This window comes from Coffea eugenioides, chromosome 8 (genome assembly GCF_003713205.1).
Source record: "Coffea eugenioides isolate CCC68of chromosome 8, Ceug_1.0, whole genome shotgun sequence".
Taxonomy (NCBI): domain Eukaryota; kingdom Viridiplantae; phylum Streptophyta; class Magnoliopsida; order Gentianales; family Rubiaceae; genus Coffea; species Coffea eugenioides.
Window position 1 is genome coordinate 31,258,517 of NC_040042.1, and position 18,934 is coordinate 31,277,450.

The 18,934-nt window shown below is 42.1% G+C and overlaps 3 protein-coding genes across 3 annotated transcripts; all 3 read right to left on the bottom strand.

Moving 5' to 3' along the window:
- Window positions 1-1,370: 1,370 nt before the first annotated feature.
- On the bottom strand, window positions 1,371-4,513 carry LOC113779817 (probable nucleoredoxin 1). Its single transcript, XM_027325546.1, has 4 exons — window positions 4,241-4,513; window positions 3,245-3,724; window positions 2,674-3,153; window positions 1,371-2,414 (listed from the first exon to the last, which is right to left on the bottom strand). Exons 1-4 carry the CDS (start codon window positions 4,331-4,333, stop codon window positions 1,740-1,742), a joined length of 1,728 nt encoding a protein of 575 aa, XP_027181347.1. The 5' UTR covers window positions 4,334-4,513; the 3' UTR covers window positions 1,371-1,739.
- A 682-nt stretch (window positions 4,514-5,195) lies between these two features.
- Window positions 5,196-6,787, bottom strand: LOC113779646 (glucan endo-1,3-beta-glucosidase-like). The gene is made up of 2 exons (XM_027325310.1): window positions 6,473-6,787; window positions 5,196-6,349 (listed from the first exon to the last, which is right to left on the bottom strand). Exons 1-2 carry the CDS (start codon window positions 6,549-6,551, stop codon window positions 5,388-5,390), a joined length of 1,041 nt encoding a protein of 346 aa, XP_027181111.1. The 5' UTR covers window positions 6,552-6,787; the 3' UTR covers window positions 5,196-5,387.
- A 4,960-nt stretch (window positions 6,788-11,747) lies between these two features.
- LOC113780528 lies at window positions 11,748-14,163 on the bottom strand. Its single transcript, XM_027326324.1, has 4 exons — window positions 13,997-14,163; window positions 12,496-13,234; window positions 12,238-12,384; window positions 11,748-12,044 (listed from the first exon to the last, which is right to left on the bottom strand). Exons 1-4 carry the CDS (start codon window positions 14,161-14,163, stop codon window positions 11,748-11,750), a joined length of 1,350 nt encoding a protein of 449 aa, XP_027182125.1.
- Window positions 14,164-18,934: the final 4,771 nt, after the last annotated feature.

Consider the following 18,934-nt stretch of genomic DNA (forward strand, 5'->3'; position numbering starts at 1 on the left):
GAAAAACATGTATTTAAAGACTTAGAGAGGAAGGAACACCCCAATATTATCATCGCTAGCCACAAAAGTCAAAAGTACAGCAGCACTAGCCAGCTAGTTTGCCTTTTATTTCTCATCTCATGGGCTAGTAATACACATCTCCTTTTTGCTACTAGTTGGTGTCAAGTGATTGCTGATTGATGAGTCTGCTTTATCTATGATGAGGATATTCTTGTCGATTGGTTAAGATGGAAACCAGAATTTCCCACTGTCTAACACCTTAAACGCTCTCCGGGGATTTGGGGCAGGGACGGTCATCAGTACGACCGTATGACCGTCCCTGCACGGTTGAGGGTCAAGATTGGCCCTCAAAATTTTGTACGGTTAAGATTACATCATGTAATTCGATTTTCGTGTCAAGTGTGGGACCCATCATTATCTGTTGTGAAAATACATCCTGTGAAAAAAAAGTTACACGATGTACAAAGAAAGTTACATTACATGGTGTTGATAATGATCAAAATGGGCAGGAACGGTTGCACCTGCAACCGTCCGTGCCCCGAGTCCCTCTCTCCGGAGCCGGCCAAGATTGATTGATTGATTGAGCAATTTGTCCTTACCATTGTTACTATTTCATCTTCTTTACGCTAGATAAAATGTACGCTCTATCTTTCATCTTAATACTACTGAGTGTGTTTGGACAGAGGAATATTTGGAAACTTTTTTTAAAATAACGCTATAATCAATTTTTTTTTTTGTAATGTGATACGTGAAATAAGAGATAATTGAAATATGTATGTAGAACGCAATCAAATAATAATTTTTTACAAATAATTCCAAAGTTATTTCTACTTTTGTTAACTATAAATCATTCAGTAGGCCTTTATATTGGGCTTTAAGAGTTCTAAACCTTCAACAGCTCATCCTCGAATTAGGCCTTCCATAACACTAGAATCTTGGGCCTATTTGGGCAGCCCAATTTGAGCAGAAGTAAAATCATCACTAAATATGCTGAAGTGGGCACAGTTTTGTTCTTCGTCACAAATTATCTTTTTACTTGTTCAACAGAATCAAAGTCTGCTAACACTACTCATTTTTACTTACCAGACATGATTCTGTTGAATAAGCAAAAGATAATTTCGCACCAAGCGCGTATTAAGCAGCAGGATTTAGGGCCCAATTACGAATTTCTCCAAGACATCTGCGCCTATAATCATCAGTTGGGGCAAAATTCGATCCAATTATTCAAAAACAATTTACTATACACGTGTCAAGTCTTAATATGCAGTCAAAATCGACGACAGAAAATTTTTACATGCTGTCAATTCTTAATTGAAATGAATCCCTGTGAAAGAACAAAAATGAAGAACACAACCATTATTATTCCGAGATTGACTTCAATTATATCAGAGAAGCTCGCGTATAGAGATGATATCATACCAAGTTAACGCTTAGCATTCCACAGAAGAAATGCTACAAAAAAGCAAGCAACTCAAGCTATGTATAGATACAAGAGATCTACTACATTGCCACCACTGCCAACAATACTAGAAATTACAGTAACCATTGTTTAAAACTTATTTCTTCCGATGGTGGAAGAAGGAAATAGATGTTAATAGAAATACAACCCTCGTGTGATGTGTATATATATATATATACACACCTGGACTATAAACATCATATAGAAACTGCAAGATTTCTGCTTATACTTGTTAGGTATCCGCAAAAAAATAGGCAGAATCTTTGCAGCTATCAGCCTCTCAAGCTTTGTAGCACACATCTCCATCGCAAATCCATCCTTCTTTCTGGTCTTTATTTGAAACTCCTGTTTCTGCGTCGTCTGTGATCTCCATCATGTCTTCTTCCAGAGCACACTTTGGGTGGAGATCATAGTCACACTCTCCGCAGTAGAATGACCAGACCTGTCCCCCCTCATCACATCCATCACACACGAAAGATTGACGCTTAGTAAGAACAAGCTCATGCTCATCGTGTAATGTGTGCTTCACCTTCTCAGGCCACCCCTTTGCCATCTCATCATACTCCTCCTCGATCTCCTTCAGTCGCTCCTCCGTGAAGGGATAGGCATCAGCACCATGATATGTTATAAGATCTCTGGCTTCGGTCGTGACAGTCTTTCCGGTAGGCCCAATGGCAACTAACATAGGTATGCCGAGCACCTTAAATACTCGACTTAGAGATTCCTTCCTTCCATCACCAAAGGGAAGTGCCAGCCAAGGCATCTTGGAAAAGAACTCATCAAACGAGTTTTGATCCCTGTCGCTTGAGATGAAGACGACTTCAAATGCATCGTTCTTAGCTTTGATCCCGTGATATGCTTCAATAAGCTTCGGCAGAAAAGCACGACAAGGAGGGCACCAGTGAGCGGAGAAGTAAAGGAGTATAGTCTTTCCAACAAGATCAGACACGGGAACCTGCAAAGTGGAACTAAGCTTAGTTTATACGCTAACAGAAAAATGAAATTACTGATGAACTGCAGCAAGTTCAGAAAGATGTCGCTAACATAACCATCAACTGTAGCTGCAAATACTAAGAGTAGGCTTAAACCATCAATAAGCTGTGAGGTATGCATTCATTCTACTGGAGATGCACAAAGAGTTGTAAATAAGATTACGTCCAGTGAAACATTCTTACCGATCTAAGAAACAATAAAAAAATTCCCAAATGCCATACCTTTACCCCATCTTTTCCTATCACGAAATTGTGATCTCCAGAAACCAGAATGGACTCGAGCGTTTGTGCTTCTCGCTTTGCCTTTTCTATTGCCTCAAGCTCCGCAAACTTCTCAGGTGTGAAAGGATAAGCTTGGACGCCATGTTCTTCGATTGCTTCAGCAACATTAGAATGTAGAGTTTTTCCATCTGGCCCAATGATGACCACAGTAGGCAGGGTAAACAGCTCAAAATACCGTACTAACTTCTCACAACCCTTGTCCTTGACAGGCAGCGAAAGCCAAGGCATGTTTTTAAACCATAACTTATATGATTCTTCATCATCATCAAGGGGTATCATCACAATCTCAAAATTCTCTCCCTTTGCCTTCAACTTCTCATAAAGTTCAAGTAGTTTAGAAGTAAAAGCATTGCGACCACCGACTGTCGATAAGAAGAAGTACAGGCCAACAGTCTTCCCTTCTAATTCAGCAACGGAGACCTATCAAAGCACAAATCAGTACGAGGCTCATGCGAAGTAAAGTTGCAAGTACTGGGACGCAGATGTTTTCAAAGCTGAATATTACTATTACCTTCTTCCCATCGCTAGCAACCACATAGTCACGTGATCTTGAGACTAAGATAGTCTTCAAGGTCTGATTCCTCCTCGCCACCTCTTCCTGTTCTTTAATTTCTTTAATCCATTCAGGGCTAAATGGATATCCTTCTGCTCCACACTCTTGGACGACCTCAACTCCATCATCAGTTGAGACCTTCCCATTTTCACCAATAATCACAAGGTGTGGAATTCCCCTGACACTGAATAATTCATCCAAGCGATCACGTGTCTCAGAGTCCGAGAAGGGAATGGCTAGCCAGGGCATCTTAGAGAAATAGGCAGCAAAGGACTCATCGTCTTCATCAGCAGAGACGAATACAATCTCAAAGTCATCCTTTGGAAGGAGTTCATTGTAAACCTCTACCAGCTTCGGGGTGAAACGTCGACACGGGCCACACCATGATGCTGAGAAGTATAACCCGACCTTTTTCCCCTTTAAACTTTCTACCTTAACCTGCAAAGCCAAGGATCATGATGAGAAAACTGCCAAGATGATAACACATCCAACAGAAAACAGTATTTCACAGACAAAAACAGTAACTAAATTTTAGCACTCTTAAAAGATGAACCTTTTCACCACTTTTTTTTCCTCCAGTCTTTTCACTAATTCAAGAATAGCTAGACTAAAAGAGTAGATAACCTCTAATCAGCTGGTTTATCAAACACCATAAACAAAGCTAAGAATATCCAGGCTTTTTTCGGGAACTCGACGACAAACTGTACATAATGAAAATTTTATAGAAACAATAAGCAGTTTTCCCCCCCTACTAACAAAACTTATACAAAATCTTTTACGATGCAAGAATTAAGGGTAACCCAGAATTCCACGGATTCCGTTAGGCAATTATCTTGCCTTAGCAATCTCAAATCTTTTTTCTAATTTTTTTCGGGTGATCCGACATGTAATTCTACCAAACTTGTCTGCATGCTAAATAGTCCAAAAGCCGAAAAGGAGTCCATAATTATGCACCTGTTGGCCGTTGTTGCGAATAAGAAAGTCTCGATCTGAAGAGCTAAGCATGGTGTTAAGATCATGCACTCGTCCATTTGCTTCCTCTGCCATTGAAGTTAAGCTAATTTAGCGGCAAGCAGCCCCGCTACTTAGTGCGCTGAGCTCACTCTTTAATTTGAACAAATAAGCAAACCGAGATGCCGAGAGTGAGCGATTCTTAGCAGTAACGGAATAATTTTTTAAGCAGAGAAAAAAGATGGGAATACAAGAATGGGGTGCCGACTACCGATATGCAATCAACCTTTATTCTCTTTTGTGACTCCTCTCCGTTCATTTATGTTTCATGAATTTTGACGTTTCCCCGCCTGTAGGGCACTTGGCCCCGTAGGATGCTTTTCTTCCTTTTGTTTTGTTTTCCACGTACCAATTTCTTTGTTCCTTTGATTTTCGATTTTCTTGCCTGTTAAGAAAGCTGATTCCCAACCCAGCAATATTTATCTCTCATCTCAAAGGCCACTGTGATCACAGTTTTGAGCAATTTGTCCATAAAAGTACTACTATTACATCTTTCTAAGCTGGATAACATTTAATATAAACAAATTCATTCCCAAATTCGTCAACTAAGTTGTTAATTAGTCCTTAATTTTGGGCTCTAAAAGTTCTAAACCGGAGATTGAGATTGCCCCCCGTACTTGTTCCACATCTCACCCGGGCTCACACTACCTAGGCTCGAATTGGGCCCTTCTGATAACATGGTCCTGGACTCTCAATTTGGGTAGGCCCAATCTGAGCAGAAGTAAAAATCTTCACAAAGATAAGCAGAATTTGGCACTGATCTTCATCTGGCATCGATTCTTCAACGCGCATCGTGATGATTCTTACGCAACCTAACACCCGTTGCCGGAGTCTTGAATGAGTAAAAAACATATCTTTGCACCAACGGAATATATACAAAGCAGCAAGATTCAGGACATAATTATGAATTTTCCTAAGACGATACTTCTGTATCTATAATCATCAGTTGGAACAAATTCGATGCAATCCATCAATTTATACACTGGTAGAGAACATCAGAATATGCCTTGCTTTCAAGTACTATGAACCATGCAAATAAACTACAGACCAGCAAATAGCAATAGAGTAGAAGACAGCACAGTACTTAAAACTAATTAAATGAAAGGTCGTAGGCCTTGACACCATTTACTCGAAAGATCCCAAAATGCCTTTCAAACTCCTCCCCTCCCTTCTGATCCTCATCAAACAGGTCGAACAGGAAAACCTCAACACCGACTCCCGGCCTTTTAGGCGTCCCAATATTGTTCAAACCCCTTCTCGCAACATTGCCATTATAGGCCAATGCATTCTCGATATTCGCAGCAGCTCCACCTGCTGTTGGCCACCCTGTCTCTGTCACCACTATTGGGATGCCTTGAAATCCTTCCCTCTCCATGGCATACGCGAAAGCATCGATCGTTGCATCAAACATATTGTCATATGCCAACTTCTGATCCGCATGAACGGCAGAGGACCTGAAGAGAGCGTAGTCTAATGAAACGGACTGCATATTGTTTATGTAGCTGAAAAACGGATACACATTGACCATCAGGGGCGATCCTGTGTCGCGCAGAAATTGCAAGAGTGGGGTTAGGACTGAGAGGAGGTTCGGATCAAAAGCTCCGGCTGATGGTGGATAGGAGTTGGATAGTACTGTTGCAGCATGAGCTGAAGAGAGTTTGATTGTATCCGCGAGGCCTAATGCTTGAAGAGCTTGGTGTAGCTTACGGATTGCAGGAACAAGAAACGGTGAGTAAAATGGATCTTTTAGGAGTACTTCATTGCCTACGGCTAGGTATCGAACCTGGCTTGGAGAAACATATGCAAAAATGTTTGATTGGAGCCAATCCAATGAGGTGGAAACCATCCCATTAGCGAGTGTGGGCAGGACTTCGTTCGGGACACCAATCATGAGCTGAATTTCTGTCCCTGAGAATGGCTTCAGTGCTTCTGCATCAGCATTGAATAAACGAACTCTTGAAATGCCATTGGATCTGAGGAGATCTACAACATCCGAGGGAGGTGGGAGATTGATCGCGACGCGACCATAGCAAACCCCCACCGGTGCCCCAACTGCAAGAATTAATGATGAAAAGAAAGCCAAATTGTTACTGATATTGAGGACAAAAATCGACTCAAAAACTATAGCAATTATTGATGTCCAAATTCCAACTTAGCGGAGAGTTCCATCCAAACCTGGTGAATCTGGAAGCAAAATGAGTAGAGAACTAACAAACACCAGAATGACATGAATTTTCGTTCTTGCCATGACCATGCTTGGATATCGAAAAGATGCTAGAGCACCTTAGATTAAATATAGGTGTCGGAAGAGCTGCGAACAATGTTTTGATGCAAGTAAAAAGTTGGTTTCGGACCGTTGGTTTAACTTTTTTTCTTTTTGGAACGTTTAAGTATGATTTTGGTTCGAAGCAGTTTAGTTTGAGTTTGTTGCGATTTACTTCACCCAAGAAAAAGATAGCAAGAGGGGACTAACAAATAAAACTCTTGGTGCATTTGTAGGGAATTTCATCCATGAGCAAATCAACGGCGTGAAGAGAGCAGCAAAAAGTCGGTGAGAGAACTGAGAGGTGACGAGAGCAGAAAAAGATGATGATTTTACTTCTTTCCAGATTCAAATTAAAGATATAAAGCAGGAACTACTTGGTGTTTGGTTCATACATATATATCATGCAAGGTTCAACTGTTCACCCTCTTGGTTCGGATTACATTGAGCCCTTAAAAGAAAAATTATGTCAAATGAGGTGGGCGTGCACATAATTGGAGTATTCTGCCATCTTAAGCCTAGCACCATTGATGGATCTTCCATTAGTAGGCCGGAGCCTTCACTAGGGAAGCAGCTCATCTACTTTTCTTTAGGGGTCCATAGTTATTATAAATCCATGCGTGAATTGTCATAGGTAAGGATGAGGGCAAATTGGTTTTGTCACAAATACTGAGAAAATAAAGGTTGAATTGGAATAGATTGTCCACTAATCGGAACTTCATGCCCCTGCTGATTTATAGTCAAGTCATGCTAACGTTACAGGGTCCTATACTGAAGCCAAGAGAATACATATCCAGCTTTCCTTTTCATCCTACAGGCTCCCCACTAGTTTAAGTGAAATTATTGGCACAGACAATGATTGTTACATCTGTCCCATTGTAAACAACTACACGATCACCTATTATCCTCTTTTCATGATGACTCGTGCAGACTGAATGGCAAATGCATGCAGAATGACTACTTCTGCTCTTGAAAAAAAAAAATACTGGGAGTTACCACAATATATGATGTTTGCACCAATGAATCTAGTAATGTTGATTAATAAATTTAACCTATGTAACGTAAAAATGGCAACTAAAATCTAGCAACTCAGAAGTCTATATATATATACGTGAATATAGTGATGTTGGTTCATGAATTAAAGGAAATTAGCAAGTATATATGCAGTTGTTTTTGAATGCCCCAGGGAAAGAAGTATGAAAAGAGGGTTGGTCGTCCACTTCGTATCTTGCATAACTTTTGTTACCCCCTGTTTCAATTGGACAGGATGAAATCAGAGAACACCAACTGTTATCCACTTCAAACCACCAAGTACAGAACCTTTTAAGAATTCTTGTGTGAAATTACAGGTAGTGTGTATGTATACTCGAAGGACACTTGGCAGAGTATATATTACAGGTGGTGCAATGGCCCCCCAAAAAAAAAAAGAACAATAAAATTAAAGAAGAGCAGGAGAACATTTGGGAAAATTATGAAGCTAAGTAATCGGAAATGTTCCTCCCCATGTGGTCAAAGGCTCAAAGCTGATGGAATGATTCTTGAAGCTTAGAGAACCGAATGGGAAAACGAAGGGAATAAAAAGACGAACAAGCAAGCATATACCTAGGTAGGTGTTCACAAGTGGGGTTGAATAGCGAAAGCTTCTTTTTGTAATGGAGGATTGCCCGTTTCTTAAAATTTTGAAAGCTTCCCGTTACTTTATATCCTACAGGGTTCTGCATAATTATGTTTCACGCCATAGAGAGCTTATCATTGGTCTAATAATTGTAGAACATCAGGCCCTACACCAGCCTACCACCACCAGCAATCAGGATCCTCCTGCTTTGCTAGTTTGCTAAAAGCAAGGAGAGCAAAGAGCCAAAGGCGCAATTCTACCTAAATGTGTTAATCCTTCACATATTTTAATCTACACCATTTCCTTTAGTTATTATGCAAGAAATGAGCATTTCTCTACGTATGCTTAAAGTTGGTTTTTGTAGCAATTTTCTCATATTAATTCATGGGGTTCGCGTTCTTTCTCTTGCAATATACTCTGTTGTTATTCTTGCAGTTCGCTATCTCAGGCACGCACGACTGTATCAGCGTATCTTCAGCTCCATTTTGGTGCATCAAGCCTTTCAGAAAAAAGAGAGAAAAAATCTTGAAGGCCTAAAGGATGTATGAACCTTCAGCGTAATGGAACTCCGATTCCTTCTCCATTTGCACGGGGCAACGAGAATTTTCATTTTTCTATACAACTTTCGAGTGCCCTGTGAGATTGTTAATATTAGAAACTCCAAGAGATATATCTTCTGGATTCGGTATTGAACCCAAAAAAAAAAACAGAGAGAGAGAGAAGGGAAAGGCAAATGAAGTAAAAGCACAGGTTTGAACAGTCAATTTCCGACTAATTTCCACTGCTAAAGGCGGCCTTTGACCCAGAAAAGCACGTAGAGACCCATCGTGGTGCGTGCGGCTGCTAAAGCACAACTTGAGATGATAATTGCAGGTATATGCATGGAGAATGCTCCAAAAAGTTTTGCCATTAATTTCGTAATGATTCTCCTGTATATAATAACCAATCACGAGATAATTTATGAATTTTGTTGAGAGCAACAAATGCACTAGTATTTTCTTTTCTTTTCTCTACAGCAAGACCAGAAGAAGAACTGATGGAGGATGAGAATGAAAACAAACTGTTGCACAACGGAAGAAGACGTTTTAGAGCATTGGTTCCAATTCAATTTTATACTAACTTCGTTTAAATAAAAGTGTAAGACTTCTTCGACAAAGTGCAAAGCTTGGATCATACATAGGGCAGTCCGGGGACCATTGCAAGAACTCAAAAATCAAAAGAGCTAAGAAAGCGAATGTTGCTAGGCTCTCTCATGGTCTTGGGGCATTGAGATTGTGGTGATGTTCAAAGTTGCCAAAATCTTACTTTCTCTCCTAACAAAGCAACAAAAATACCCCTTCTTCCGCTGTAAAAGACACGAGGAATATCTTTAGCTGTATCTTTAATCCTCTTTAATAAAGAACACTCCCCACTTTTTTTCGAATTCAATAAATAAGAAAACCCCACATTTTAAGAATCAAATGTTTCCACCTCCCCTCCTGCTCATTAGCCAATCTCTTCTTACTCTAATTCCTCCGTCACACTTCACCTAATAGTCCTGCCTTTGTTTGCACTCAAAGAACACAACCTCCAAAACTTAATCCTCCCTCAAATTCTCAATCTTTAGGACAATATACCCTACCCTTAGCCCAGACATAAAACAAAGAAACCATGTCACAACCGGTCGACGTTTATCCTAGTCCTAATATCCCAACACAATCTTCATCTCATTCAAATGGATCATTCGGCCCCGTCCTCATAGTCCTGGGAGTGATACTCGTTCTACTTCTTATTTCTATTGTTCTCGGACGCATTTGCAACCGGCGCTACCACAGCTCGAAGGGGGAGCGATCCCACGGCCATTCATCGCACAAAAAGGCAAAAACAGCTAAACCAAATGGCAAGTTTCACCATCAAGCAGGAGGTGGGGACATTGAATTTGGATTTGACAAAAGATTCGCATCCGCTAAAGTTGCTGCCAATGGAGATCATTTCGCAGTGCCTAAGATTATGCCCCATGGGCGTGAGCCCAAAGGACCAGTGAGATTTGCAGATGATCATATAGAATTCACAGCCGGTCCATGAGAATTCGGAATACAATACGAGGATAATGGAACCACCTCGTACAGTTAGAATGGCTGTTTGGTCTTTCGATTGTGCCTTTTTCTTTATTTCGGATTACATAAGTTTCTTGGATTAGATGATGATTACTATTAATTAGGCATGGGGTTCTTTTTCTTTTTATTTTTTGTGAAAATTGTAATGGTCTAATAGGGATCCTAGTGACAAATGGTGGAATTTACGAATGGCTCATTCAATTCACAGGCTCCAACTCTCATATTATCTGCGAAGGACGACAACTATCCCCGCGCAGTCTTCTCTATAATATCGTTCCTTTTCTTGTTTACATTTTTTCTTTCTCTTTTTTGTTTTGATCTCATATCTATGTACAGTTCTTGCATGAGTCAGGTCAAAATCTGAAGATAAACGTTGGACTTTCGAAAATAATTGGTTATGAGTGCAAAGACACGAGATAAGAACGCTAAAAGAAAAAAAAAACCATAAAAGCTCTAAAATTAACATCTACGCGCTTAAATTACACACGAGGCACTACCATATAATTGCGTCCGAGCAGCCCACGAGTACAGATGATGCCCTCGGATTCTTGACACGCGCACACTATGTAGGCATGTCAGGTTATTTACCTAAATAATTCAAAAAAAATTATTTTTTGGAAATCCAACATTAGTTCAATTTTTTTTTTTAAAAAAAAAAAATCTTCTAACCATAGAGATTTCATCATTACAAGCAGCGACTTTGAAGTCGTTATTTCAAATGGTGACTTTAGAGTTTAGCGTTGGCATTTTTTTTTCAGAGTCGTTATTTTAGACAGCAATCTTAGATTATTTATCCATGATCATTACTTGGCACTAATTTGTTGGTCCTAAAGCTATTTAATTTTAAAATTTTTAAGAAAACATTGAATTACTTAGGTAAATAAATCAAGTTTTACTCACGTCCAACGTATTTTGCAGGAGTCTAAATTCATTTTCTCTGCCTAGATCCAAACTCGAAAGTCATTGTGTTGTGTGGGATATGAGTCTTAAGCAATCACGTGTAAATTCATGTTTAGACTGTACTTAGACCCATTTGTGCATAAGCATGTGCAAAAAAATTTTGCATCCATACGTTGAAATAACTTAATCTTATTATATGAGGATGTAACAATAGAAGTAGTGTAATTACATCATGGTATTTTCTTAATACGTTTTAGGTTCGAGGGAGTTATGAGAAGACGATGAATAAGCATGGCACATTAAAAAAAAAAATCGCACTAATTGAGCAAGATTTTGGGGATTTTATGTTGAAATTGAGTTCAAAGTCGTGCTTTTAGTTATGATGAAACAACAAAAAATAGCTAGCAGTACCTAATGGACTCAAACCACACGGGTTTACTCAAGTCGAGGTGAATAACGCTTTCTTTCCTTGTTCGAACCATATGAATTTCGGAATTTCTCACACAATTCCCGGATTATGGATTCCAAAATCGGTCTGTAACCTGGTAAATACTTTTTCCAAAAAAAAAAAAAAACTTAGTAAATACCAAGTATGATCATCCTTCGAATACAAGGAGTCTCCCAGAAATGCCATTTTCCTATCAAGCATGGACTTGTGAAATCAAGAATCAACTTCTCAAGTGAAATGGCACTATCCATCAAATAATGGGCGAATTGGGCATCAGTCTTCTCCAGTCCAATCCAACCAACGAATTCGATCTCCTTTAGGCTCTGATGACGATTTTCCCCAGCTTGCTCCTTCCACTCTTTTTCACAGTCTTCCAACGATCTCAAAGTCTCAGTTTCCAGTGGCCAAAACCATTCAACCCTATACTGCCAAGTACCAACCGAAGTACATTTCAGGCTTCAACTAAAAATAGAACTCAAAGTTCTTTTCGAAGAAATAAAAACCCGAAGGACCCGCACAAACGTGTTTATGTGTGCATATTTAACAGGCTGATATGAAGCCCCACAATCAGTTTTAAAAAATTGAAATGGCAAGTTCCAGTTTACCTTCAATATTAACTTGAGCAGGCGAGGAGATGCACGCGTGCATTATCGAACTCAAGAAGAGAATACTGTGATCTGCAGGTACTCTAAACTTCAACTCCAACTGCTTGAGTTCACTTAACTCTGGAATATCTTTCGGAAAACTCATGCTTCTTGAAGGTTCCTGAACTCAAAAATAGTACATAGCACAAAAGGTGCGTCACAATTAAGCAATGTGACCAAAAAACAAGTAAACAATTGCAGAATTCAAGATGATAAATGGAAGTAAACTGACCATCACCCTCAGATTCAATTCTAGTTGCTGGAGACCTGAGAAAGACCAGATTCTAGGAAACTTCACAAATAACATTTCACAGTATTTAACCGCAAGGGAAATTGAAGAGAATTCTGGAACGTTTATGTTAATCATGGGGCCAGCATATTTAAAAGAAGCAACACTCCTGGCTGAAACCTCAACATCCTCCAACTTCAAACAGTATCTGATCTCCAAGTGCTTCAACTTGAGTGATTGACGAGCAGCAACTCTGACTTTGTGCAAATATGCAGCATTGTCCACCGTTAATTGCTCGAGCAATGAACACTTCGATAAGAAGTATGCAAGATCATCTTCAGTAATGGAGATAGATTTCAAGCACAAGGAAGTTAGCCTGTCGAAGTTCGTAAAGTCAAGAAAGTTAATATGCAATAACCAAGATGGGAAGGTGAAAGAACTATCAGTACAGCCGACACATCCGTCAGCCGAAGACAAATCCAGTTCAAGTCTTTGAACCCTTTTCACAATGGCCAAGTAGAGCCATTTATTCAGAGCAGCTACATTAGACTTGCCCAACACGAAAGCAATTCTTAATCCTTTCAATGATGAACCCTCGTGTGAAACCAACACTTGATCTACCCAATCTCGATACCTTCGTGCTTCGGTTACGCGGTCTTTTTCCAAATGGGCAATGAGCCTTAGTGTGTCTGAAGCATCAAAGTCCAAACTACCGGTGAAATGTTTCCACAGTTTCCTCCATCTATGAGAAAGGACACATTCTAGCTGCCTCTCTCATCAGCAAGCTTGACAGAATGATTATGCGCACATCATCTGGCAACTGACTAATCCAATCCTGTAGACAACCATATATCCCATGTTCGCAAGACACAGTTTGTAGATTCATTAAACATCAAGCTCAATCTAAAAGATCAAAGCCATGAATTAAGCAGTTCCAAGAAAATTTTTGACTCGGAATCTATTAGGTATCACTTGTTAGTTGTAAGTCGCATGCTTTTCAGGACAAACACTTCAGTAAGTAAAAGCAAAGTTTGGACTGTAGCAAAAAATTTTTACATTTTTCGTAAATAAATTTCTAAATCATTGTTTTATCTCATATACATCAAATCGTTACTATACATTTTTCTAAAAAAAAAAATCTTAAAAATAGGAATCCAAACCAGATATAAGTGAACAGATACCTCAAACGTGCAATGCAGCACATAGAAAATGGCGACATCTAGCTACAGAAAGCATGAAAATACATACCGTATAAACAATCTGATGCGACTGCCGAAAGCACAATCTGAACTGAGCAGCTGTGGGAGAGCGAACTGCTGGTGAGCGAGCTGCGAAGTGAGCGAACTGACCCGCGCTGAGCTGATGAACTGGTGGTACTAGGAGGTGAGTGAATTGACCTAGAAAAGGAACGAACGGCGGGGCTAGTTCTCCGGTGAAACTCCGATGGTCAAATTAGTAAGAGCTATGAGGAGAGCAATAGTATAAAGTACTATGGAAGGCGTACCTTGTGTTGTCTTGTAGTGCTGTATTTATAGGGCTTTTGATAGTAGTTTCCTTATAGGAGTAGGAGTCCAGTTGGGGAGGGGGTCTTTCTAGGGCTCCATTGGCTAGCTCCGAAAGGTTCGGGAGCCGCGGCCCATTAGGCCCATCCAGTTGGGAGGCGGCGGTCATGCGCGAACTGGAGTCCCTTTTGCTCGAACTGCCCTGTCCGAGCTGACAGGTCACCGTGTCCGAACACTTGAAACCCGCGAATTAGCCCCACTACACTAGCCCCTCTTTGAGTCTAGAGTCAATGAAAGATCGCATAAGTCTGGACCAAATTTTGAGACAATGGGTCAGTTCAGTGTGGGACCCACGATTCCACGATTGCTGCCTTTGCTCGAGTTCGCTTGTGCAACCATCACTTCAATCATCACGTCCCTTCATAATGACAGTTACCAACCCAATCGTCGCGCAGTACAGCAGTGCCGAACGAACCTCTACCAATACTTCTTTGTTCAGCGTGCCGAACGAAGTGGAGGCCTGTTTGGAAAGGGCGTCGGCTCTTTTGTTCAGACTTCGAGGGACCTGTTCGAGCATGAACTGTCTGAACAAACTTCTCAGTTCATGCGTCTTGCGACATATTTCTTCAGCGGCCCTTCTTTGATCTCGTATTTTCCCAACACTTGGTTCACTATCAGTTGCGAGTGACTATGGACCTTTAGTGATTCAGCCCCCAATTTCCGGGCTGCTTCCATTCCCGTGATCAGAGTCTCATAGTCAGACTTGTTGTTGGAGGTTCTGAAGCCGAACCTCAGGGCGTAAGCCAGCTCTTCTCCGGTGGGGCTGATTAGGAGGAGCCCTGCTCCACATCCTTCTTTGCTTGAAACTCCGTCGACATACAATGTCCAGATCGGGATGGCCTGTTCGATAGCCTCCTTAGTCTCAGCGGCCTGGGCTGGTCCAGCGGCCTTCCCAATTTGTTTGGCTTCAACTCGCACAAGAGCTTCTCCAGCTTGTTTGACCTCAGCTCGTGCAAGAGCTTCTCCGGTTTGGGTGGCCTCAACTCGCGTAGGAGCCTCTTTGGCCTGTTTCACCTCGGCTCGTGTAAGAGTTTCTCTGGCCTACGTGGCCTTGGCTTGCGTAGGAGCTTCTTCAGCCTGTGCGACCTCAGCTCGTGTAGGAGCTTCTCCGGCCTGTTTGACCTCAACTCGTGCAAGAGTTTCTCCGGTCTGGGTGGCCTCAGCTGGAGCAAGAGCCTCTCCGGCCTGTTCGACCTCGGCTCGTGCAAGGGTTTCTCCGGCCTGTGTGGTCTCAACTCGCGTAGGAGCCTCTTTGACCTGTTTGGCCTCGGCTAACTCAACGCCAACCTCTTCTGCCTGTGGGGCCTCGACCGACTTGGTGCCAGCTTCTTTGGCCTGTTCGGCCTCAACTCGCACAGGAGTCTCTCTAGCCTATTTGGTCTCAACTCGCGCAGGAGCCTCTTTGACCTGTTTGGCCTCGACTAACTCAACGCCAGCCTCTCCGGCCTGTGAGGCCTCGGCCGACTTGGTGCCAGTTTCTCCGGCCTGGTCAGCCTCGGCCGGCTTCGCGAAGGCCTCTCTGGCCTGTTCGGCCTCGGCTTCTCTGGCCTGTTTGGCCTCGGCCTCTTTGGCGTTAGATTGTCCCATTGTCTGTTCTACCCCCTATAACCCAAAGGACACTCCTTCCGCTATGAAGTCAGCCAGTGCCTGAGCCTTGATGGACGTCCGAAACTGGTAAGTCAGGTTATGCTCAGACAGTTTCACGATCCACTTGACCATTCTCCCTGACATGTCCGGTGATGCGACTGTCGAGAGCACGATTTGAATTGAGCAGTCCCGGGCAGCGCGAACCGAACTGGTACTCGCGAGGTGAGCGAACTGACCTGCAAAAGGAACGAACTACAGGGTTTGCACTGTCTGGTTAAACTATAGTTATAGGGCTCTTGGTAGTAGTTTTCTCATAAGATTATGAGCCCTATTAGAGATGCACTTCTCCTTGGATTATGTCTGCTGGCCCCGAAAGGTTCGGGAATTTCGGCCCACTAAGCCTATCCAGTTGGGAGACAGTGGCTTTGTCCGAACTGGCCCTTGTAAAGCCCGAGCTGACTTGCACGAACTGACATGGCCCCTGTCCGAACTGACATATGGAGTTAGCGAATTGGCTCCTCTACAGCTGGAGACCGAACTGAGGAGTCGGCAGGTCATTACTCAATTGGATGCCGAACAGAGGAATTCTACTCCCTTTGCTCAGAGGCCGAACAAAATAAGTTCTACCCTCTCTGTTTTGAGGCCAAATGGAAAAAGTTATATTATTTCCGTTTTGATTTTGAGGCCAAACAAAGAAGTTTTATCATCTTCGTTTTGAGGCCGAACAGAGAAGTTCTACCATCTCTGGCCTCGTAGTTTCTCCTGCTTACTCTTCAGGCGATTAGCTTCCACTGCATTAGCCTCCTCATGATCTTGGTCCAGTATCTCCCGAACTGACTTGGGAGGTCTCTCGACGAACTCGGTGTACAACTTCTGCTTATGCAATCCATTGATGAAAGCCGCCATGATGACTTTATCGTCCCGGTCTCGGACCTGAAGGGATTCGTTGTTGAATTGCACCATGTAGTCGCGCAGCGACTCCTCGGGCTTTTGGTGGATCGTAATTAGATGAGTAGTGCTCTTGGAATAAGCTCGCGATGAAACGAACTGAGTTGAAAACAGTCGCGCGAGCTGGCTGAAGGACCGAATTGACCTGAGGGGTAGTCCCTGGAACCACTGACGTGCCTTCCCCTCTAGGAACATTAGGAAAGTTTTACACCTAACAGCATCAACGGCCGTTGGTAGGCGCATTTGCATAATAAACGCGGTGGCATCGTAAGATTTCATGCTTGGTATTTTGAATTTCGCGGGCAGCGGGTAGTCCTTAATGTCTGGCAGGAAGAGAGAGGCGGTATATCTATCCACCTCCGGATCTAACAATAGATCCAGTTCGTCCTGTACTTGGTACTCCTCTTTTCTCGAAGAGAGCTCCCTCCGAGGGAACCCCTGGAAGGGCTCCGGGTGCTCTATTCGGGAGTTCCTATGGGAGGGCTCCAGAACCTCGATCTGTTCGCGCATGAGCTCCTTCCGCGGCCGTTTCGGCCGGGGGTTAGGACTTCCCGTTCTAGATTCCGACGGCCCGGTTCCATCCGTTTTCTGTGCCTTGGGCTTCTGGCCACGATGATCTTCGGACCGATATTTGAGGTCGTTCATAATTGCTTCGAAAGTAGGCAGATTCGCCGCCACCGTTTGCACTAGCTGTTCTGGAGGGATCTGCGAGAGCTCAGCCCCCTTGTTCCCCGGAATTGGATCTTTATGGGGGTGTTGAGGGTCACTTCGCTCGTTCCTCCTAGATCCACCAGCGTTCCTCTGAGATCTAGTTCTCGGCATATTTTCGCGAGAGAAGAATTTCGTTTCCACAGATAGCGCCAATTGATGCGACTGCCGAGAGCACCATCCGAACTGAGCAGCTGCGGGGGAGTGAACTGCTGGTGAGTGAGCTGCGAGGTGAGCGAACTGACCCGCGCTGAGCTAACTAGCGAGGTGAGTGAACTGACCTAGAAAAGGAACGAACGGCGGGGCTAGTTCCCCGGTGAAGCTCCGACGGTCAAGTTAGTAAGAGCTATGAGAGAGCAACAGTATAAAGTACTGTGGAAGGCGTACCTTGTGTTGTCTTGTAGTGCTGTATCTATCGGGCTCTTGATAGTAGTTTCCTTATAGGAGTAGGAGTCCAGTTAGGGAGGGAGTCTTTCTAGGGCTCCATCGGCTAGCTCCGAAAGGTTCAGGAGCCACAGCCCACTAGGCCCATCCAATTGGGAGGCAATGGTCATGCGCGAACTGGCGTCCCTTTTGCCCGAACTGGCCTGTCCGAGATGACAGGTCACTGTGTCCGAACACGTGAAACCCGCGAATTAGCCCCACTACACAATCTTATACAGCTGACAATGATTTTTCCTCCTTTTCGTATTAAAAAAAAGGCTTCTTTTTTTTTCAAGCATAAACAATTTGCTTTATAAGAAGGCATCGGTACCAGGCACACAAATATACAAGTAAAGAATAAAATTCAGTCTAAAAGAGGAATTACACAAGTTTGCTTTCACCTTCTTGTTTGAAGTCGTCTGTGTATGACAGGCCCTGTTCTCGGTTTCCTCCATGTTGTAATGATTTTCTTTATCCAAAAAAAAGGGACAAAATTACATGAAAACAAAAAATAAATCAAAAAAAATTACACGATTAAGATAACAGAACAATCAAAACGGTTTTCATTGAATCAATCTAATGTACCATGATTCTACGAATTCTCAATAACTCGATCAAAGTTTCGATATTCCTAGGTAAACTTTTGGGCTACGAAGAGGAACTCATGTACTAGTACTTAAATCAAGACAAGATAGTAGGCATGGGAGTGGTCATAACAGCGGACATGGTTTGGATTTGATTTACTAAATTCAGACCGAGATCGAGACCCAGACCCAAACCACCTAAATTAAATTTAACTTTGATCGTATCCGTCCAATACAGAATGAACTCAAATAGTCTAAAACAGAAGAACATACCTAAACGGCCTCTCCGTAGAATATTTGGCAATTTTACCGACCAAATTTCTGAACGATTTCGGAATCCATAATTGGAAATTGAGAAATTCTTAAAATTCATATAGTTCGAATCAGGTAAGAGAGCGACATTGGGGTTTTAAATTCGAAAAGTTAGGGTTTTGAATTCAATAAATAAAATGAGTACTCTTATACACAGTGTTCGAATAGGATAATAATACGTAGTACTATAACAATATTAATATATTATTATTCTATAGTTTTCACATTGTATTCAATTCAATGTGGTATACTATATTATGTCGGTTTTCTTTTTGTTTAAATTCAGAAGTTAAGAATGTTGTATTCAAAAAATAAAAT